Source organism: Thunnus maccoyii, chromosome 8 (assembly GCF_910596095.1).
Source record: "Thunnus maccoyii chromosome 8, fThuMac1.1, whole genome shotgun sequence".
NCBI lineage: Eukaryota > Metazoa > Chordata > Actinopteri > Scombriformes > Scombridae > Thunnus > Thunnus maccoyii.
This window is the reverse complement of record NC_056540.1, coordinates 12925145-12948942: the sequence shown is the minus strand read 5'-3', so window position 1 is coordinate 12948942 and position 23798 is coordinate 12925145. Positions and strand designations below refer to the sequence as shown.

Below are 23798 nucleotides of genomic sequence, written 5' to 3'. Positions count from 1 at the left end.
TTCTGTTGCAGCACAAGAATCGTCTCTCATTCTAATCTCGGCAGAGATCCACCCTGAGCCAGGAATATCCCAAGATAAATATGGAAAGTGAACAATGCGATTGCTGAGCAGCAACTTCCCATTTTCTACACCTCTTGCCTCTAATCCTCTCCAGCAGCACTCCTGAACTGCCGCTCCTCATCTAAATCTGCTGGCAGACCTGGTGAACAGTCTGATATTACACTGCTGCTTCACTTTCCCTCTGCCATTATCGCCACAAATACAGCTGCTAGCCACACCTTAAGAAGGGGCTCTCACTACTACTGCTGCCCTTGTAATAACAGTTGCTCCAGTCACTATGTGAGATATTAAAATGACTCAACCTGGGCTTGGTTATCTAGACAGCTACTAGATCTCATCTTACTCTGAAACCAAACACTCTACTCATTGGTTGAATTTAGCTTGGGAACAGGAAACCTCACATTCACTCACACATACACATTTGCTCAATCTCTACGGACTGTAATGTGACAGGGGTGCTTGATGATTGCATCTGCAATTAGAAGTAAAAACAAAAATAATTTTAAAAAATAGCATAAATGATCAGAAAACAGAGACATTTTTAGAAGAAATCATGCACCATCTTTGTTCACCATGGAAAATACCTTCATCTTCATCACCGTCGTTATCCGATAAATCCTCGCCCTGTTTTTTTGCATGGGCCCCTATTATTGAAGCAGGGAGAGACATAGAGAGGCACAGGGAAATTCAAAATAGCATGTTTGGCAACACAGATATGGGAAAAGAGGCAGTTCAATAAAAAGCCACAGCAGTATTTGAGACCACAAATGAATAATAGCAATGTTAATGTAAATACACAATTCCCATTTGGCATTTCTTATTAATACACAATACAATAAGAGAAAAATACATGTTTTAATAGAATACAAATCTCATTTAAAAAAGACACTGAGCAAAAAAATCACATCACCTTGCAGAGGGAAACTTTGAAACAAAACATATTTGGAGCAGAGTCATACACCACTGGCATTTTCAGAGAAACCTTTTGTTTTTAGATTTATCAGGAAAACCCTCTGAGTCCAATCCTATAAGTTTGGTTAACAACATTATTAGCTGAAAGGATTGTTGAAAAACTGAACAACTATAGTACAGTATGCAATTCTGATGGGTATTAATTATATTTAGGAAATTACTTTTTGAAAAGGGTTTTCATGACTTTCTACTCTCTCTAGAGTGTGCACCTATTAACAATAAAATGACAACAGACCATGCAGTTACAGGCCAGCTAAATGACATAAAAATTGGGATGAAGAAAATTGCTGAAAGAACAGGTTTTAAACTGCATCCAGAAGCAAGTGCAGGATTCCAACTTCCCTAGAGGAGGGAGGATTTGAATAAATCACGAGATTGTGTGTATCATATATACTCACTGATGTGTGCAGCTTGTCTCTTTGCTCTAAACAGTAGGTAATGTGCTGTTGTCCTTGTGCTACATGTAGGTTTGAAAATCTAGCCCCCTAGTGCGCCTGCGCACCATGTACAGATAAAGTGTACAGGCCTATCTTGGCCTACCACTTACACAGTGATATTCTGAATTGGTTAGAGTTTGATATCCATGTATTGTAATTTTTTCTTGCCTGCTAGCAGCAGGGCCTCAGGCTAGCAATGTCATTTGGTCTGTCAATCAATTCAATAGTACAGCCCTAAAAATCAAGAATCTTTGCCATCTTCTACATATTATAAAATGTTTTTGGTGATGTACACCACCTCTAGTGCCATAATTAGAACACATTTTCCACTGTGAATAAGTAACAATAATACTAATTAATATCAAAATCTAATGGCTTGATTATCTTAGATTTTACTCTTTCCACCCTTCATTAGTAACGGCCTGAGTGACATAATTTTTCCAGGTGATATTAATGGTTCCCAGAGGATGATCCAAGCTACCAGAAACAGGTCTATTCTGTTTGTTAATTTTAGTGAGACGCAGTGATTTTGCCATGGTGGCCAAAGTTGGAACTGTAAGTCACATGATGCCCTCAGGCCCAGAGAAGACTCTCTCCTCCGTCAGACCCCATTTATAGTTAAAATCCACCAAGAGTCTTATCAAGATATTATTTCTGTGCCTGCCAGGCAGTCAGGTGGAGTCAGTGAAAAACACTGTGATGCACCTACATTATGGACACAAAAGTAGGCAAAAAAAAAAGGCCAAAGATATATCAAAAAAAAAAAAAAAACCTCTCTGGTATAGGCGCCTGTTAAAAAGCTATTATTTGAATGAATGGTTGGCTGTGTTTGAATACCTCATCCATTGTTAATTGACAGTTGCAATATATTGCATAATGTAATAGGCTGAGTGTCATGACATTTACTGAGTACATATGTGCTCTTAAGTGGAGAAGCCTTTTGAAATGGTTGATTCCACGACTGGTACAATGACCTTGTTCGGTATGTCCATCTGTTATGTATTGTGGGGTGTAATGAACATATCAGTCTGTATTGGCTGTTATATGAGCTTTAGACATGCAAACATAATCATATGACTATGACAATTTAGAGCTTAAATGTATAACTGGGCAGTGACCTTTTAATTTGCATGAGTCACTGGAAATACAGTAAAAGGTGTAACAGGTGTGAGAGCCCACATACTGCAAACTGGCTGTAGATACTGGTGATTGAATTGGTCAAGTTTTGTAGCTCAGGCACTTCAATAAATCGAGGCATTCAGACTGTAAACAGATCATATTAAACCAAATTAAGAGACTGCTTTGGTTGGTGCATATTGTTTGACACAGGAACACTTATTTTACAACTCTGGAGAGTTTTGTGACAGTCACCAAGTCAACAGTAGAAACAGGGAATTCATGTTACAAAGTAATCTAGGTCATCAAAGTAATCAGTGATAATGTTGGCCTGATGATGGTCTCAGTCTTATTGTCTGGCAGGTACAGCACCTTTCAGAGCAACATCAGGCCAGCTAGGAGCATCTTCATGGTGTAGGAAATGACTGCCATGAAGTTGTCAGATATCATGTCTTTCTTAAGTAGGCTTTACGGGGACCTACAAAAATGTTTCAGCAGAATAACAGCCAGCACCCAAACAAAGAGGTTTCAACTGCTTCTACAGCCTTCTTTATGGCCTGTTTAGCGTTTACGGTTATTCTAGCATTCACTGTGTTGTTGACATGGTAAAACAGCGAGGTTATTGAGTGATAGCGCTTCAGACAGGCATAGATTGGATGGCAGGTGTCGACAGGGAAGCTCTGTCAATTTGAATCCTGTTGTCTGTGAGCCTGTGTTTGTCAAATGCTGGATCTATAATAGGAACTGCAAACATGTGACATCTGCAGTGACTCAGCAAGCGAGCCTATATTTGACCTTCAGTCTTTTAGAGTGATGCCACGGTGAAAGAGTGTGACATTAAAGCAAAACTACAATAAATTGAGGAGTTTTTTTGCACGGCCAGCCTCCAGGAGTCGACATTTGCATCGCCTCAAAACAGGCGGCATCTAGAATAACAGCTATTATTCATGTTCCTTGACAAGCAAAATAGAAACCTGTCGCATTTATCAAATCAGATTAAAAGAAAACACATTTGAATGGCCTACTTGATACATGAAGGGTATTGAAATTTATCATTTGAACAGGATGGAACTGAAGACAAAAGACACTCTAGTGCTTAGCCGTGAAGGTATACATGATAGAAACTCAAGCATGTACACACATGTGCACACACACACAGACTCACTCACACACTCATGCACACAAACACACAGATATAGAGTGCTCTCGGACTCCAGAGACTTCTTGACTGAATCCACAATTCACTCAATACATTGTGGAAGGGCTGAATGTTAACTGCCTTTCCTTTGCTGGAAAAAGGTTCACTGACAATAGATGGGCCTTGGAGTTAAATATCAGAAAGGTCAGAATGTGGAAAGGGACTTAGTGAAATGTGAAATGTTGCAGCCTTGACAATTTAGAGCAGTTATATCCAGTCTCTAATCCTCAGGTGGCCATTTTTCTCTTTCAGAGAGCCTGGATCTGTCTCTCCTCCTGTCTTTCCTACTGTCCTGTCTGCTCTCTGTCTCTCTCTCTCTCCCTCTGTCTGTCTATCTCCATCTCTCTCAATCTGTCTCCCAGTGTAGAGGTTAAGGAACAGCTTGGGAGGGACACATAAGAGAGAATGATGGAGAACGCAGCTAAAAGGTTAAGGAGGCTGTAATCCTGCAGTAAAGGACAGCCAAAATTCACACTGCGCTTCAGCTGTTCCCAAAATAAAAAAAACAAAAACAAATAAAAGGCAGCCAAGTAGTCTTTCTGCCTGTTTACAGCCTGATAATGGAAAGAGACATGTTAAACAGACACCACAGGCTTCTGAGTATGAAAGCAACCTAAGGTAACACATCGGGGTCGCTTGCCTCCATTCTTGAGTCCTAATGAACCATTTATTCCCCATATTAAGTGAACAAAGACTACACTGCACAAACATCTTACAGAAACAATCACCGGGCTTTAAATTTCTTAAGCTTCATACGCTTAACAGTCATTTGAATAAGTGCTGCACCATATGCATCACTGCTGATTTCTGACTCATTCAAAGCCTTTGAAAGCAACAAGAATGTCAGTATATAGCCTTCAGAATTTAAACCAGGAGAATAATTTCAAGAATTTGTATATTTATTTCTAGATGCACTGGAAATTGATCAGAATCAACAGAGCACAGACTGAATTTGCAATTTTTGGATTCTGGTTAAAGGTGCCCTGTAAAGGTTTTGACCACTGGAAGCAATATGGAGCAATGTTTTAAAAATCAAGTGATTCACATCAATTTTTCATGCTATTCTACTGATTGCCTGTTGATGACAGTGACACACCAACAAATGAGAGGAAACAAACGTGGGTGTAAACAATGCATAATTTAAAATATGTAGAAGAAGAATCAGCTTTGCAAATTGTTTATGAGAAAGGAAATGCATTCAACATATTTGTTGGACCTCAAGGATACAAGTAATGTGTTTTGGTGAGAAAGACTGAATGTAAACATAACTTTTGTTTATTTACAAGAAAACTCCACAGGGTACCTTTAACCCTGTCAAATGTACTTTTAGGTGTATCATTACAAATGTATGATGTGTAGGAAAGCATTGTTCAAATTCAAAATCCAGTTGTTTCCAATAATACTATAAATATCAGGCTGAATTTCATGGACAGGTGTATAACATGTTGCATGTTAAAGTTAATACAATTAAGGGGAAATCAGGGCTCAAGAGGTTAGGTTTAAGCTAACAGAGATACCAGAAGCAACAAAATGTGTTTTCCCCTTTAAAAGGGCTTTAGGACTGCACAGGCTGTGTCCTCTATTGGAGTAAACAAAGAAGAGAACAGAGATATTGAGCCTTGGGTTGACTGTGGAAGCTGGACAGCACAGCAGCAGGAGGCCTGTGAATAGGAACTTCCTGCTTAGATCGCGTCTTGCATCTCAAGTCAGTGTGACCGGTTCCATGTCTGGCTAGCTACAGCTTTCACTCACTGGGGGTCATCAACTGTCCCAGATAGATGATCATAGAAGACCAAAGAAGTAATTTTCTGTCAAACAAAAAGTGGGACATCTGCTCTGTTTTCAATTCAAATGGGCCAATATTTGTTCTTCTCTTCTTGGAAAGTTTTTGCCCTGTCTGCTTGGCGTACAGATTTCCTCAGCAGCACTCAGCAGAGAGTAGCCCCTCCTTCCCCAAGGCTGGGTTGAGTCGGCCAACCAATGGGATTACCATGGTGTGTTACTGTCTGCCATGGCCCAGACGTAGTCAAACCAGGATTGGGGCTCTTTCACAGTTTTCACAGCTCTCTAGCATCTGGAGGTCATCTGGTAAGAGGAAAAGATGTCCAATGTTTCTGCTGGCGTAGTTAATCTACAGGTTTGGCAGCTGATTGGGCTGTTCAGTACTGGCACTGGGCTGCGTAACACACGGCAGCCTGCTGCTTGTGAGGGCTGCATAGGAATGATAGTTGAGTGGTACAAATCAAGCCAAAACGTACAACAGATTTCGCTGCACTTATCTCAAATAGACGCATGATGAGGGTTGAATTTAGGAGTCAGGAAGAATGATCTCAGTGTCTCTCTGAAACACTGTTATTCAGAGAGACCGTTGTGAAGGACTCTACGGACAGGTTTTACAAGCAGGTTACAAGCAGTGAAAGAGACATGCTGTAAAAACCCTGTAGGAAATAATGTGAATATTGTATAAACAGGCAGCGTGCAGCATAGTGAGTGCACCTTATCACCAGAACTCTGCCTCAATGAGGATCTCATCAAAAGGATGCAATATTACAGCTCTCTTTTAAAGTTTGTCAGTCAATTTAACAATGTAAACCTCTTTTAAAGATAAAGATTGACCTCATCATGGTTTGTCCTCGCAAAATTGACCCATCTCGAGCCAATCTAACACTCTGAGACTGAATAGTGCATAGATGTGTCCCCGCACATCATCACCCCTCTCTTCATCCCATTCACTCTGACTCAGAGCAGAGAAAATGAGTGAGTGATATAACCAAGGCTACAATGTCTCAGGCTCCGTCACTGCTCTGTGCTCTGTGTGCTACTTCACAGAGAGCAACGGGCTACGGTGCTGATCTTGCACATTGGACTACCTCCACATGACCTCGGTGACTACCTGCTCGGACATCTTGGACATGCAGTGCTGCAATGGAACAGCAAAATAATGGACAGTTGTTGTTCTCTGAACTATATTTAGCCAGTGTAAACATCACATTGTTTCTGAACAAAGATGAATACACTGCTGATTTTGCAAAATTAGCTGCACAGCAGCTCTAGCTCTGAATACCAACCAACTATACATTTACTGAAGAAAGGCAACATCTACTACAATTTTGGCTTCCATTATTCTGTGAATGAGTTTGTCTTTGATCTTTTATCAAGGCACTACTTTTTGGTCTAAGGGTGTTTTATGGAGGAAAATGAGCCACATCTTTGATATCAGCATAAGTATGTTGTTTCCTTGCACAATGCCCACTAGGATCCCAACAGCACAGGATCTATGGGATAGACTTTCTCAATTGTAAAATGAGATATTCCCTTACCATCACTCTTCTAACTCATACTGGAGATTGTTTTCTGTATTTACAGTTGCTCTACACTCTACAAATCAACACTCTACATAACCTCTTGTCTCATAAAACTGAAGAAAGATCTCATGCTATGCAGTTTACAAGGTTCAGGGGTCATGTATTTCTCTCACTTGATAGGCATCACCATTGAAACAAAAGTGCTTCACGCTAGGTAAGAGGGCCATTTACTGTGCTCCTGTCAAAACTGCATACTGTTGCTTGGCAACAATCAAACAACCATTTCATCAAGAGTCAAATATCATACTTCTTTCTGGAAAATAAATCACTCTTTCCTCCAGAGGAACCATATTCATAGATTTACAGATTGTAAAATTTGCGGTGAAGGTGTTATTAGTACTGAATATGCACAGTGTGTATGACTCTACTGCATCGTACAAGTCTCTATTGAAAGCTTTGCAAATTTGAAACAGAAAATATGTAACCCAGTTGGTGTTTACAGCTTTATGGAACAGATCTAACTATTGCAATGACACTAATTAAAAACTTTAATGAGGGAACTGATGAACTGTTAAAACTGTTTCCCCAGTTCACTCCTCCCTTGTTGGAAATATTTAACCAAAACCAAGAATGCTTCAGAGGTTGCTTTCTACATCGCCTAAGACGGATAAATAATGCTTCATTTGCACTGTTAATTCAACATAAGCCAAGATTAGCAGAAGCAGTTTTTTAAGGTGCAATTGAAATAAAGAGTTTCCAGCCGGACTGAAAATTACAACCTTCGTGTTTATGGCAACAGAGGAGCTATTCAACAATCACCCCTCTGCACAATAATGTGTCACAAAACCAACATATGAAACTTATGATAAACCATTTTCTCATTACCAAACATGGGGAAGATAATTGAAAAATTTCAAGAGGAAGGGGAATATTAAAGAGATATTTCTGTGTATATTCCACAACTGGGACTAATTCAGAAGCAGAAGTGCCTGGAGGGCCAGTCTGTCTCTAACAAAATTGGTTTACCAAAGCAGAATGTACGAGTGCACAGAGTGAGGCCAATAGCTGCCTCCTGCCTCAATGGAAATCAACAGCAGAGGTCTCGCAGCTGAAACTGAATCTTTACTGTGAAGTGAGATACGCTCAGGATCACAGTCTTAAGGCTACTCGTAAGATCCTCCAGCGCCTTTAGGCAGGCTTAGAAAATTAGAGATTTTAGCTGTTGTTAATGGAATTGGACTGTGTTTCTCTGTGGCAGTGTGTTTGAGCATTTGCCACATGGATAGATGAAAGCTGTCATGCCAATAAAATACCCCACCACCCCTATTTGAACAATTGTGAATAATACATTTAAGAGAGAGGTGGCCCTCCGCTTTTTAGTGTAAATTTAATCAAGGGCTGAGGCGCAGACGCTTTCAGGTGTCGTGTTTGACAAATACTTGCAATAAGCTGGTGTCTTAAGTGCTGTCAGAGCAATCTGAAACATGACTAAAGTTCTTTGCATACCAAGTCACATTTTATGTGCAAATATTTCACAAATGCACTCTTGCCTCTGACTTAATCAACAGTTGTATTTAAATTAAACATCTTACACTTTGAACATGAGCGAGCCATACAATGACATTAAAAAAAAAAAAAAAGAATACAGGTTATTCTTAGACATCATGATCTATTGCTTGACAAAACTCCATTATTTATTTAGGGACCTGGATTTTCACTCCTTGACACACACTCTCTCATAGTAAAGCAACACTACAGCACGCACACACACACACACACACACACACACACACACACACACACACACATACACACACGCAACACAGCACAACCATTCACTCATCTCTCACACTCATGTCAAGGTTGATCTGAGTCACAAGTCCCACGTTCATCCCAATTAGCACTTTGATTTGGGAGTTGATAGGTGGTGATATTGGCGGCTTTGGAAGGATGCAACCATCACTCTCCTCTCTCTTTCACTCTTTCAAATCCTCTCTTTCGTTCCGTGTTGGCTTTTTTTTTTCTTTTTTACATACCTCCTTTTCTACACATTTTCTTGTTGGGTTTCCTGGCACATTCCTTGGATATTCTTTTGACTGTAAAATGAATGGAAAAACTACAAAATAACAGGGTGCTCTGGAAAAGATCGCATGTGACATGCAACAACTCAGACTGAGTCAGACCCCCTCTATACCCTCTTCCCTCCTCCCGCCCCCCTCCCAGTCATCAACAACAAGAACAACAGAGGACCTGTTGAGAAAGTAACTGGGGTGTTGCTGCAGAAATATTCCAAAATGGTGGAATGAATTTGCTGCATCCTGGGACACAGGAAGCCCATATTCACATGCACTTCTATTTAAGACCCATTACAGCCACACAGAACTGAGCATTGCCTCGGCAGAGAAGATAGATTTCCAAGGTTGCAGTTCACATTCTAATCTGATAAGTGTTATTTGACATTGTCCATTTGGCTGTCAGAGTGCTTAACATTTCAAGCCCATTTTCATGTGTGGATCTCCTTCAAGTGGTGAAATAATAGGGGGCATTTAAGGGTCAACATGAAGAAATCTGAACGTTTTAAGATTTTCAGTCATGGTAGAGCCCAATCTGTGTTTGCCTTTTGCACAAAACTGGCTGTCTTGCATTTTGCTTTATGCAAGGACAAACTGTGGTTGAAATGAGGAGAGTAAAGGGTCTTACATAGGTCAGGCTGATGCCACAGGCCTCTCGTGTACCAGACAGAATATTTCACCAACCCTACAGTAGATCATTCACTTATGAGGCAAGCTACTGATCACTAATGGCTAATAATCCCCAGAACAGTCAAGACAGTGAGGGTAGGAAGGTGCACCGAGTTTTTCCAATCTCTTCCTTGTATGATTAGATTTTTTTTAATTATTCAGTCATTTTAATAAGTCATTTAGTCATCAAAAGAGGAACCTCTAACAGTGGCATGGAAGGGGAGAGTTGATGAAAAGACTAAATGAAAGATCAAGTCAAGATGGGAGGTTGAGATGATGGACACAGACACAGCATGCGCCAGACAACAGGTCATGCTCCGCGCAAAATACAGAGGTGACATAAAATTTTTAGAGAAAAGACAGAAAGAGAGAGAAGGAGGCAGAGACAGAAGAGAGGAGAAGAGGTTTTGGTTTCATCCTGTTTACTCGACACACTCACCATCCTCTGTTGGAACATAGATGTTTAGATAAAGACAATCCTCGTGTTGATCCTGTATGTATGTGGTAACTATATCCAGGTTGAAGGTGAACCATATTGGCATCATGATGTCTGGCACGGCGTTGTGAATATTTTGGGGGCAGACAGGAGCAAAGTGAGTAGCATTCTTGATCCCTGACCAGGAAGAAGGAGGCTCAGGGGGCATGAAGCGTTTTTCCCCCACTGGGGAGGCGGCGTACGGTACCCCCAGATATTGGTCCACTGGTCCAAGAATCTCACTTGGCAGGGGCACCCTAACCCCTCGGAGTTTCCCGTACTGTGTGTTCACAGTGGGGTGGTAGTTCTGACCTCTCACAGCCGCAAAGCACCAACAAAAACTTAACACCCACAAGGACACGCTGAAATTATTGGTGCAACTGTAGGCACCGTGCCAGTTCTGTGAAGGGAGACGACTTCTCCTTGGAGAAAACCACATGGTCCTTGTGAGCGAGTGCAACTGCAAGTGACCAACATACAAGCCGGGGCAGCCCCTCAGCAAACACGCAGGCTTCCCGTGCCTTCGCTCAGCCCTGCAGTCCAGCCACCTGAGGGACAGTCATCAGCTGTGATAGTGAAGCCTGGCGGCTTACAGATGAGGAGAAACAGTTGCAGTTGTGCAGTTCCTCTCTGCAACGAGGTCCTTACTCACTGTTCTCTCGCCGCTCGTCAGATCTTCTATCCCGTACTGCAAGAGAAGAGGACAGGAAAATTAATGACAGTTCCCTGACAGCCCACCAGTTTGCTCCAATTTTTAGTCAGTCATTTTTATTGACTTGTAGAGTCCTTTTCTGCCATGACATAAAATAGCTCACATAAACATGACAGAGCTCTTAGTGCTACCATCAATCCACATAATCAAGAACCTGCCTATGACTTGGATATTGCAATTAACTGTTAGGCAACTTGCCTAATAATGCTAATAGGGCAATTGAAATGTGAAAGGCATACTGTCAGTGGGTAATTATTCTTTACTTCAAAGCCTAAAGTTTACATTAATAGTTAAAGAATAGCAATATTTACAGGAGAAGCACTGCTACAACCCAGCAGCAGCAGTCACACACAAGAACATAACATGATAAAATTTTCATGTACTGCTTAATGTCATGCAGCATTTTCTCTACATTTCCCTTTGGTATAGATATGAACATGGTAGAATTTAAATTTCAACTCCCTTTTTTGGTTTTGGGATGAAGAGAGAGGAAGGGACAGAGGAGGATGTAGCTACAGGCAACACAGGCTCTTCCAGTGACACTGCTGTAAATGCTAATCAACAGTCCCGGGGTGAACCACAGTGGTGCCAGTGACAACACCTTCCCACACTGCCTGATCAATTTTCAATTTCTGTGGCTTAGGGTCCCCCTCAGCCTTGGGCACCCACTGCAGCGTTCGCTCTAATAACAATGGAGAAGAAAAAGCCAGCATTTAGAGGAGGATATTGCATTCCAAAATGACTGTGTAAATGATTTATAATGTATCAGCAGCCGTTGGAGGGCCAGTAACCACTGAGAGAAAGCAATCCTGACGTTCCTGGAGGTGCTGTTATCGCTAGGCAACTATTCCCATCTGCTGCAGCAGCGGATCAGCGGAAAGCCTGCCGGTGGATTCCGCACGCGTAGTTGTACAAGGAAGCACTCACTTCATATGAAGAACACATACATACATTTTGTAAATACAGCTGATGAGCCCACCGACGTCGATACTTGTATAAATGAAATGTGTGTGGTGCATGATTCTGCTCAGGGACTCTGGCACACAGAGCACCTGCTATGTGATAATACATGAAAAGTCATCCGTATCCAATCTGGGGACTAAGAGGCATGCATTGCTGGGGGCCAAGAATGGGCAAAGGCTTCAAAATGCTAGAAAAGTCACACTGACAAAGTCCCTTCCCTGCTCACTAGGGTCCCAGTAGCACAAGCAGAAAACCTAGAAGACATTATTGCCATGTTAAAAGATTGTATGACATATATTGTTATTTGTAAAAATACAATTTCATTCCTGTTTATTTTTATAGAAACAAGTACATATTGTAGTACCGATCAATGTCACATACTACAACATTTATAGCACAGCTCAACAAGAAAACACCTACAAATAACATACAATACAACCTGTGACATAATAACCTCAGTTGCTTGTTTATTAGGTATACCTATCTAAACCCAGTGCTGTTAAATACAACAACCCTGCATTACATTAAACCTTGATGAGGGTTAAAATGTTCAATTTTCTGGGAGGTGTTTTACAGAGGTGTTGATTTTACTGTATGGTTATTTTGGAGGCTTTATGTTGTCGGGCTGTTACACTGAGAGGTGTTTCTAATATTTTGTCCACCCTGTTTATATCAGTGAGGAAAGACTAAATATTAGAAACACCTCCCAATATAGCACAACTACTACCAAAATCACTGAAAGTTGAGTCGGCACCTCTTGTTTAACAGAAACCACACATAATAACCTTCATTAATGTAGGATATACTGTATTTGCTGGGCTGATGTATTAGACTGCAGTAGTTTTACAGTAGCTAGGTGTACCTAATAAACTGGCGACACTATAAAATCCTATAAAGCATCAGCTCCCCCGTGTCTACATGTCTGATCCCTCTTCAAAAACAGTTGCAACTTGAATTTTAATTAAATTCTGTTTATGATCTATTTTGAGCTCTGTGTATAAGGACCTCCACATATTGAAACTTCCTAAACTAAGACAGATAATAATAATAACTTTAAAATGTCTGTCCAAAGGAGGTTTTACAAAAATGCACTGTATCATTTAGGGCTGCAACTACCAATTAATTTCATTATTGACTAATCTGCTGATTACTTTCTCAATTAATCATTTTGTCCATAAAATGTCAGAAAACAGTGAAAAATGCCCATTATAATCCTCCAGAGACAAAGCCTTATTTTGTCCAACCAACAGTTGAAAACCCAACAATATTCAGTAAGGACATTAAATCATCACATTTGAGGAGCTGAAATCAGAAACTATTTGGCATTTTTGCAATTAAACAATTATTCGATTATAAATAGTCACTGATTAGTTTTCTGTCGATTGCCTAATTGATTGGTCGACTAATCATTGCAGGTCTAGTATAATTCCCCATACAGTAGGTACACCCCGATTTAGATTTTTAATTTCAACCAAAGCAATTTCTGTTTAGATCTGCAGACAGCAGCAGAATAAGTGTGATAACACTAATTCTAGTTGAGATAAAATACATCAGGTCAAACTTTTTAATCAGGACATAGCAAGGACATAGGACAGTGTGATTGAGTGTGTGTGTTTAGAGGACACACAGCACAGAGGACTCTTCATCAGTCTCCCCTCCAACAGCATCTCAGAGGTCCTCTCTGCTTTGATCTCTCTACCTGCTGAAGCACTGCCAAGGGAGGAACAGAGGGAGAGAGAGAGATTGCATGAGTTCTCCCTCATCATCCCAGAAATATTGATCGTCTCATCACCGTGGCCTTGCAGCCCGTAATAAATACAACTGGGCTGATGGAGGCGGGGGGAGGAGGAGAGGGGAAGGTGGGGGAGGAGGGGCGGGGGTGGTGGGTTGGTTGGGTGTTGTGCTGACGCTCTTATTAGCCCTTAATGCAAGACGGCACTCCACCAAGTACATGCCGTTAAACACCCGCCTCCCCAATTCTCCGATTCCTGATTAATAAGACATGTTAAATTCATCCGGTCCAATCCCTTTTCATCATTATTCAACGGCACAACATGTGAGTTGTACCCATACGGATCCCACATTTAAAAGGAAATACATAGACTTTATTCCTCTTTATTTTGGTCCGAGCCCACAGCCATGTACACTTACTGTAGAAGACCCTTTGTTCTCCTACAGCGGAGAGATCTCTGCATCGCAATAAAAGTCTGAGCACAGAGCCAAATGTACTCCTACGCCCTGACATCCCTTAGAGAGAGGCTGAATGGACTCTGATAAAAAAGGAACCAATAAGAGTTCTGAGTAGATGGAGCTTCTGACTCTCCCCACTCTGTTATTATAGTAGCTAGTCTGCAACAAAAGCATTCACAAAGCTGTATTAGTCCTCTGAAACATCTAACTTCAAATGAAGTGAGCCGTCCTGACCTGAGAGCAGTGTAATCACTGATTACAAATGCTTCTGGTGCTGTTACATTATAAGCAAGGCTGAATGTGCCATTATAGAAACAATAAGAGACAGGCAACAAGACAGGAACCAGAAGACAGGAACCTATGTAGCCAGGCTGTTACCTCAGCTGAACTCATTAAAATGTGAGAGGCAACGGCAGAAACTTAATTGAGTGTCTTCACCTTCCATTTGTGCTCCAGAAAGACACTAGTCTACATCAGTGCGAAAACTCCATTTTGAGACCAGCTCAGCTTATGATGATAGGATTGCTCTCTGGCCTCTGTGTGTCAATGATGTGGAAAGCATATCTGTAAATTGTCTGTTTACACATGTTTATTTCACATAGGCAAACATGGATTTCAACACAGCAAAATCAATAATGAATGTATACACAAATACCATCTCCTCTCTCTGGCACGCACTTTATATAAGCTCCTGGGCTTGACGAACAACAGCACGCCATATCAAATCAAGGAGATTGGCATGTTTCAGAAACAGCATTCACAAAATGTCAAAACCAAAGTGTGGCTTCATAAGACTCCTGCTGGGAACCAGTGCTGCTATAACAGTGAGGGATGAGAGCCCACTAGCAAAAAGCAAAGGAAAGGATCCTTTGCTTTTTTCGTCAGACACAGAGCCTGTGCAGTCATTATTACTTAGGAGATTTGGCATTAAATCAAGGACAAAGACGCAGCACATTCTGACTGCTAATCACCACGGTGATGCTGACATATTTTTAAAGAAGCAAAAGGGAGACGGTGAGGAATGAAAGCGCTGCTGCTGCTGCGGCCGCCTGCTAAGCTGTGTGTCTCCACCCCTTCTTCTGGCTGGCGGATAAATGCTGCCATGAGTATCATTACTAGCCAAACGGCCCAGGAAGCATAGAGAGGTGAGCCTGGCGGGCCAAATAAAGACAGATTCCAGGTGAGTACATGTTGAGATGAATTGAGTGGTGGCACAGCAAATAAATAATGGCCATTCTGTTAACTGCTGACGGTGCTTGAAACAACTGTTTGCTCTTTCTGACTAAAATGATAGGGACAGATTTGATCTAGAAGTCCTAAAACAGCAAGTAGAAGCAGTCTGTATTGCCTCTCTTTTCTCTTGACTGGGTGTGCACGCCTCTGAGTGTCAGATACAGTTTAGGCAGTAATACGATACATGAAACAATATGTGGGGGTACAGGGATATTAATCAAGGCTAACTGACTCAATTAGACGGGAAAGGACTGAGGAGCTTACATTTAAAAAATGATAAATAAAGAAATTTCCCCAACAGTTCATCATCCTAACTCCTATTGATCCACTGCAGAGTCCCACTAGACACTCCTACTGAAAAAACTCAAAGTAGCTAATCACTCAAGTAGCCCACAGGGATTCTTTGAGAAACCGCAGGGGCAAGTATTGGGTCCGTCTCTAATCTAGCTGTATGTAAACACATTAAGGCTTTACACATGGCATACTCATTATCCAAGCTCCCACAGATGCCGTTTGCAGGGTGGGATGTGTTCTCTTGACGAAGTGTTTTGTGTGCAATTCCTATCACCCTGCCAACACAGCTCCAAAGTGCTGCTAAAGAGAGAGCACAAGACAAAAATTTCTTCCGTTGTGTCTTCGGAAATGACCAAATCATTGACAATAAACAAGGCATATCTAATTAAAAGCTGGCATCCATCCATTTATCCATTACAGACAATCTCTCATTGGTGTTCACAGCCATATTATTACAATGCACATACAAAGAGTAAATGAATTTTGGAGAATTTTTAGCCATGCAAGGAGCTCTAGAAATGGCAATGTTAGTCTTTTGGTCAGTTCACCACTTTGGTCCAGAAGGAAATATCTCCATTAACTGTTGGACATTTCACATTCATGGAGGGTGACTCTTAACGACTTTGGGGATCCCCTGAGTTTTCATGTAGTGCCATCATTAGGTCAAAATTTTAATTAGTCTAATACTTTGGTTTGAATACAAAACAGCAAATCTACTGACATTCCTATCACCATAGTTCTAATTAGCAAATATTAGCATGGCAGCACACTAAACGAAGTTTGTGAACAAAATAAACATCATACCTGCTGAACATCAGCATGTCAGCATTGTCATTGCAAGCATGTTAGCATTCTGAAATTAGCATGTAGCTCAAGGCACCACTGTGCTTCTTTACAGCCTCACAGAGCCACTACAAGCATGGCTGTAGACTTAGTGTTGTTCCTTTCCTTCCCTTTCTTTCTTTGACACAACTTTTCAAACAATATTGATCATAAAAAACTAGAGAAAGAAAGGGTAAAAGAAAAAAGGAGTAGGCCTGAATTTTTATGGCTTCTGTGTGTTTCATATTCAGCATTATAACCTGTATAGACTACTAACATACAACATTCTGAATGCTGTGCTCGCTAGTTGTTGGTCAAATCATCCTACATCTGTGAATACATTTGATTGCACTACACATGTGAAACATGACTGAATTCCTAGAGAAGGTACACTCGAGCATACCAAGGAGAATTCAACAGATATTTCAAGCAGCTCATCTCATCTCCTCTGCTGTGAGGACAGCACGTATAACATGGCAGCGCTAACATCAATTTCTGGCTTACAGTGGAAAGGAGGATTTTTAGCCTTCTGGGATGCATCCCTAATAAAATTCAGGCAAGTGCAAGGAACCTGTGCAGCGCTGGCATGGCGCCACGTATATAAAGCAAATCAAAGTTTATGACAATCACTTTAAATGTGAACTGCTGTGTGTTACTGCTGCTGCACTCTTTGGTCTAAATGCTGCTTGTCATGGAACTCCCTGCCAGTTATCAGAGTTACTGCCTGAAAACAGAACTCACTTAACTTTATTGATTGATTATGGTTCTACAATTAATGAGGGTATCATTTGGGATAAATGGGTTATTTCCAATTCAAACTCTTTATTGGATGTTTAAAGAGTGTCATTTTAAGTAATGTATCTAACAATATGCAGTGCATTGAACATTGATCCAAGTGAAGAATTGACAGGGATGGCGGGGTAAACATTTTTCTTTAAGCAGCTATTAACACTTCACAAACATATAGAGTTGAACTGGGGTTTTGCTGTGAGTTAATTGAGGTCTGGATGGTAATTACAACAGGGAGTTGATCTCTCACAATCAGGGTTCCAAGTTCATTGGCACTGCATTATAAAATCTTAGATGGATCAGCTCCTATGGCTACTATTGACTCTTTTACTCAGTGTTAAAGAGGCCATGCAGCTGTCCTTGGCCTGAATAACCATTTTGCAGAGACAGAATCGCATGCAGATAATGCAGCTAAAAGAAACCCACGTTGGTGAGCAATTATTTAAAAAGAACAAAACTATTCCTCTGGGCCAGAAGGATGGTTCTCGCGATAATGTGATTTTGACCATCTTTCCAATGAATACTACACAAAATACATCTAAAAATGGGATTATGTGGGTAATTTGCAATGCAGTAATGTCTGCAATTTGGTGGACATTTCCTGCTAGGAACAGAGAAAATTAATTCTTGCGGTTGTAATGCCACTGCCATGCACAACCCCCACCCCCCCTCCATTACAGCAACTAAAACACAAACAGAAGTATCCTCATAAACCATACAGTACAAAGCCAGGCCTTTGAAGAGCCGATCATCCTGAGGACAACACTTAGCTATGCACCATTTCAAAAAGCAGTGAAGCCCTGCACTGAGTGCATGTAATTCACCACTTTCATCCACTGCATTTTGAATTATGTTTTCTGCAGACAAAGATTAAAAATTCAGATCAACTTGTCCAGAAGAATGTGAAATTAGTTATTTTTTTTACAATAAAATGAAAGCTGTTGGAGCTGCACTGTGAAACGTAATAGCTTTGTGCATGTGTGTGTGTGTGTATATGTGCATGTGTGCAGGCAAGGCACGTACAATATATACTGTAAGTATGCTGAGAAAATGAATCTTTCCATGGCCTAATAAGCTAAATAACAGCTTTAATTTAAGGTAAGTAGGCTGCAGTTCTCAGTGAAAATTAAAAGATCAGCTTTATCATTCGGTGTGAAGGGCTCCACAGAATCATGCATATACCGAGCAGAGACATGACCCAGATGCTGCCTGTAAAATTAATGAGCTAATAATGCATTAGGTGCCTTAGCATTTGCAGCAGTTACAGTAATGTGCAAACAGAGAGATATTTCAAATCTTGGTAAAATATGGTGTTAGACCCTAGACTTCATGTAAGAACACGAATTAATTAATTTGTTATGATCTAAAAGCATCACAGTGTGTTTTTTTTTTTTCTGTTGCATCATATATCCTCAGCTTCAGGCATGTGCTTTCAAATGCTGCACATACTGTTACCACTGTCCTGAATCATAACTGTGATTGATGAACAGTTAAGCCACGATGGATTTTGAGAAAATAACGTGTTAATGAACGCAGCAACACACAACGCATGATTCTGTTTCTTTTCAAAGACCTCGACTACTTGGCTTCCTTGCAGAGTATTCACAAATGCCAAAAGCACAGTGGTAGAATGATGCTATTGACATGCAAATGCCTGGTAGTTGCAGAGAAGTGAGAGGTGCCAAAGTGTATTGTTGTGTGACAAGCAGGATTTCTGAATACATAGTTGAAAGCTGAGATGTACACGAGTGCGCTTGACACAGCAAAACCCACAGCATCTATTTTTTTTATAACATAAAAAAAAAATGCATAATAGATTCATGAGCATTATGGCGCGGGCCCTATTTACAGAGGAAGCACAGGGTTACTGTAGCCTAATGACAACAGATTAAATGAGGTCTGTCCACCGTACATGATGCCTGGAGTTTTATGGGAGCATAATTAAGTTTCGAGCCAATCCAACAGTGATGTGCTTTTAACTAAAGGTCAACAGTAAACAGCAATGTGAGCCACACTTGATTACTATGTATATCACAACATCAAAAAAGATGCTGCTGCACTAATGAGGGGGTGACCTTCATCTTCAGCGTAAACAAAGACCAAACAAACACATGCTGAACCGCATGGCCAGTCTCAGCCATTAATAAGAGCTGTTTAAGAAATTAATAACATTTTAATATTCATTATGTGACACAGTGTTTGACATTTCAGAGAAAGCCTGGTTTGCAGTGGAATGCTTTTAAATTATGAAAAGGAGATGTGAATGTAAATAAAGATATTTGCAGCATCAGCAGAGCCTAAATGCTGTAAATGCAAAACAAAATAGCATAAAAAAATACAAGTTTTAGTTTTCACTTCTGTCAAATAATAAATAATCTATACTGTATTAAGAATGAAAAATTTGGAAATGTAAATGAGGTCTGAGCGTTTAAATCTTAATTCATCACATTACAGGCTCATTCAGAGCTACATCCAGGTGGATTTAGAGGAGATGTAGGAGGATTAGTGAGGTGATATCAATCACCACAGTTGAACTGTCCCCTTATCCAGCACCATCACAGTCCCTGACTGCTTTTCCCATTGATCCCACTCGGGCTAAAGGGCTGGAGCTGGAGCCATGGATTTCCCTTTAGAGGACCTGAAAGCTTCAGGAAATAGATAATTAAAAAAAAAAATCTAGGATATACTCAGATTTATCCTGGAATTTAGAAAACAGCTAATCAGAAATTCAACAAAGTTTCTGGTGCACCAGGAAAGATGTCCTGGAGGGGAAAAAAGCAGCTGCTTTTCCTCCAGTGTCTGTATAGAAAAACATGTTGCATGTTCACATTGATATTCTAGATATTATTAGTCAGGCCAGAGAATCCACATGATGATGAGCTCTGAGGGACATTTTAAATGACAGTGCCCTTTCTTGAGGGGAGAGAGTAAACAATAGAGGAGACCGAAGCTGTCTTGTTTCTAATACTCATCTGCATTCACTGAAAAAAAAAACAAGTGTAACTGAGGGGCAAGGCCGGGAAGACAGAATGTGTGTGGGGGGAGTGTAAGGCAGAGACATGCTTCAATATCACACATGGAGTAGGGAACATTGTCCCCTGACAACAGTCCTTTCGGCTCGCCCTGGCAGATATGTCTACTCTCCATTCACTATTTCTAATCCTGTCTGAAAGCCTATCTTGAATGTCAGGCTTCTTCCTAAATTGGCTCGTGTTCTTAGTGATTGATTAAAGTACTGTAACCCAGCTTTATCAGACCACCCTGAACTCTGTATTTCTGCCAAATCTATTAGGTAATGCATCCTTTGTTATTGCACTGGTTGGTCTTTTCTCTTTTTTTCTCCCCCCCACCCCCCCATCTCTCTTTGGGGAAATGCACAGATCCATTTACTATGATACAGAATACTCAGTCACACCTGGCTCTGTGATAGCGCAGCAGCCTTCAGATCAAACAGTGGAGCGGCCTTAAGCTCACAACAGTTTGTGACAAATGTGGCATCCTAATTCAATATAGCATTATTCAGTGAAATTGGCTTACATTTATCACCAGAGTCCAAAACAGTGTGTGCAGGAAAATACTTAAAATACATTTCATAATCCCCATTTCTCCTTTTCTAGCTTTTGACTGATGCCATGCTGGTACCAGAAACACGTCAATGTCCCCTGACATTGAGCTAACAATATGGCTATAATTCATGCGCTCTAATGCTGTAATATCCCCCATGCCATTGCACACAGAGGAGAGGAGAGGTTGCCCTGATATTACTGCTGACGCCTGAGTCCTAGACGTTGCACTTAGAGTGTCTCCTGCAGGACATTATTCAAACACACACACACGCACTACAAAGTCCATGAGACAAGAGTGGGCCACTACGGTACCAACCGCACACATCCTCAGACACTGCGGCTTACCGAGGGTACTCAAGGTCATACAGTGAGGCGCCACACATACAGGATGTCACCACTTTCTGAAATCCATGATATTTTATCAAGATCTTCTATTATTGTAAACTACAGCTCTGAATTTAGGTTAGCCTGCAGTAGAAAGAAAAGACACTCTGCATACGGAACTCTGAGTATGAATTAAAATCCCATTTGTGTACTTAAAACAGAGTAGAAGACCACATTAATGACTCTTAGAAGTAGGCCATGTCCAAACACTGCAGGCAAATCTGGCCTCGGGTTGTCTGCACTTCCTCAAAAACTGCACACAACACGCACTGTATCTCTCTTCCTATTCTATGCCTACTTAGCAGCAAAGAAGCCCAGAGCAATACCAACACACACTGTAGATACATTGTATAATTGTGATCGTGCATAAGGATTTTACACACAACGCAACACAGCAAGATCAATACAATTTTGCTTTTATGAGAAAACAATCCCACCCATCTGCCTCTTTCCAACCTTCTTCGTAATGTTCTTGTTGTCGTCGAATGCTTTCCCTGTTCCATGTTTCATTAGCAACCGGAGGGGGGAAAAAAAAGGTTTTCCTCTAACATCTGGATGTTAGCTAGCTTGAGTGAAAAGTCATATCAGATCAGATCCCGCTACATCAAATGCAACTTGAGGGCACATTATTTATTCATTTAGCTGCTGACATCCAAACCATGCCCTAAACGGTGACACTTTGAAAACTATTCCTCTGTGCCTGAACTGTGCCGATACAAGAGCAACTAGCAGGGGCTCGCAGAGGGAAGGGAGTTTTATGTTCCTTTTACCAGGCATGAATGTAGAAGAGACAGAACAACGAGGCCATTGTTGTTTTCCAGCTGAAGAGCCTTGGAGCTTCTGCGAGGAGCAAACACAACAATGAGAGTGCCTCCATGCCTGCTGTACAATTTCATGTGACTACAAGGCCTTCCTGCAATTTTCATAGATACTAAAAGCAAAGCCCCCGGAGCCGAAATGGTATGTCACCTATTACCAATATTTACCCCTGCGGTGGACAGAAAGACTGGCTACCATAAATACTGGCTTGTGTAGGTGTGTCTCTGTGTGGTGGAGTGTATGTTTGTGTGTGGGGGTGATTTGTATTGTCCTTTTCATGTTTTATGAGTTGGCAGTGAAAAAATGCTGAGATAAATCAAGGGAAAATTTTCACTCAGCAGGAATAAAATCCTTTATTCAAAGCTTGTTTGTACTATATGATAGCAGCAAACTGCAATGCTTTAACTTTTCAGGAACAAAAGCATTTGATATAATAACTAATGTTTTTTTCTAGCTCAGCACAAGACTTATTGTAATCCACAGATCTTTTTTTTTTATCTTGTGGATAATTTGAAAAGTATCTGTATCTGCACCCTCGGGATAACCTAAAGAGGGGGCATGATGGCGAAGATTGCCCTCTGCCTCCAGAGGTTAGCATTAGCAACTTGGTATGCAGACATACACCATGACGGAAATCCATAAGTGATGGATACAAAGAAAAGGTTTTTAGTGGAAAGAGAGGAACCGCCTCTGCACAGGATTAAGTTCTTTAGATCTAATGATGAGAGAGGGCCTGTTTTTATTTGTTTTCAAACAGGCATTTTGTTGCTGATGGAATAGCGGCTGTGTTCTGTCTCTGAGGGTACAAATGCTCATCAAAGACCTGGCTTTGTCAAACAATCCATAAACTCTTAATGCCACATACCATCAGATACTTACTAGGCAAGTTCAGAGAAAGAGCAAAATCAATGAGAAACAATTTACCACAATTTACAATGTGATTATACAGTAGTGCATGACATTTTTATATCAAACACTTTTGGTGTGTGATTCCAAGCTGCATTAAGGGACAGCTCATGTTTTGGGAAGTTAGCCCCTCCAGCTCAAAATTCTCGCGCTTCCTATCAATATCTGTGGCAGAGGCTGCCAGAAGATTTGGTAGCTCTGGATGCCCGGGGCTGTAAATCTGGGCCAGGGGTTGTGTGGGATGCTCAGATAAATGGGTTGGGCTTTGTTTTATTGCAACACTGCTTGTCTTAACTTTCTGTGTCTACCAGGGATTTAGAAAATTTGCTACTGTCCTTGGGCCTCTCTCTGCAACAGCAGCTCTGAGTCGGGTTTGAGTCAGCCCTGGTGCCCCGAGATTACATAAATATCCTCTATGAGCCATTCACCACTATATCCATGCTCTACTGTTTTGGTTGCTTTTTATCTGTAGCAGCATTTTGTTTTTGCGTGGGTATGGGGTGCAAGTCTCAGATTAAAAGGGAAACTGAGGATCCACGTTTAACCCAATTCGACAAGTCCTTTCACACTGTGTTGAACAATTAAATGCAAAGAGTAAACATTTCCTCAATGGAGGATATGTTGCCTCTGCTCCGGACCTTTGCTAATGGATTCGACTAGAAAGACCTTTACATGTGATGCTACTGTTTGTCATTCATGTGCAGCAAAGCATCAATATGAAGGAAAAGTGGGCCACAGAGACACAAAGCGCAATCGTCCCTGAGGATATATGTCACATTTACGACATCTTTTGTGATAAGGTTTCCTCATTCGTGC

The 23798-nt window shown here is 40.9% G+C and overlaps 1 protein-coding gene across 2 annotated transcripts in view; it reads right to left on the bottom strand.

Moving 5' to 3' along the window:
- Positions 1 to 23798, bottom strand: part of nlgn3a (neuroligin 3a) — a 114409-nt gene that overhangs the window by 81881 nt on the left and 8730 nt on the right. Inside the window, exons 2-4 of one of the 2 annotated variants that reach the window (XM_042419730.1) lie at positions 10269 to 10992; positions 9125 to 9184; positions 645 to 704 (exon numbers count right to left, since the gene is read on the bottom strand). In XM_042419730.1, the coding sequence (XP_042275664.1) occupies positions 645 to 704; positions 9125 to 9184; positions 10269 to 10743 (595 nt within the window). In that variant the 5' untranslated portion in view covers positions 10744 to 10992. The remainder of the gene's footprint in view (positions 1 to 644; positions 705 to 9124; positions 9185 to 10268; positions 10993 to 23798) is intronic. The other variant, XM_042419729.1, reaches the window with a different exon arrangement.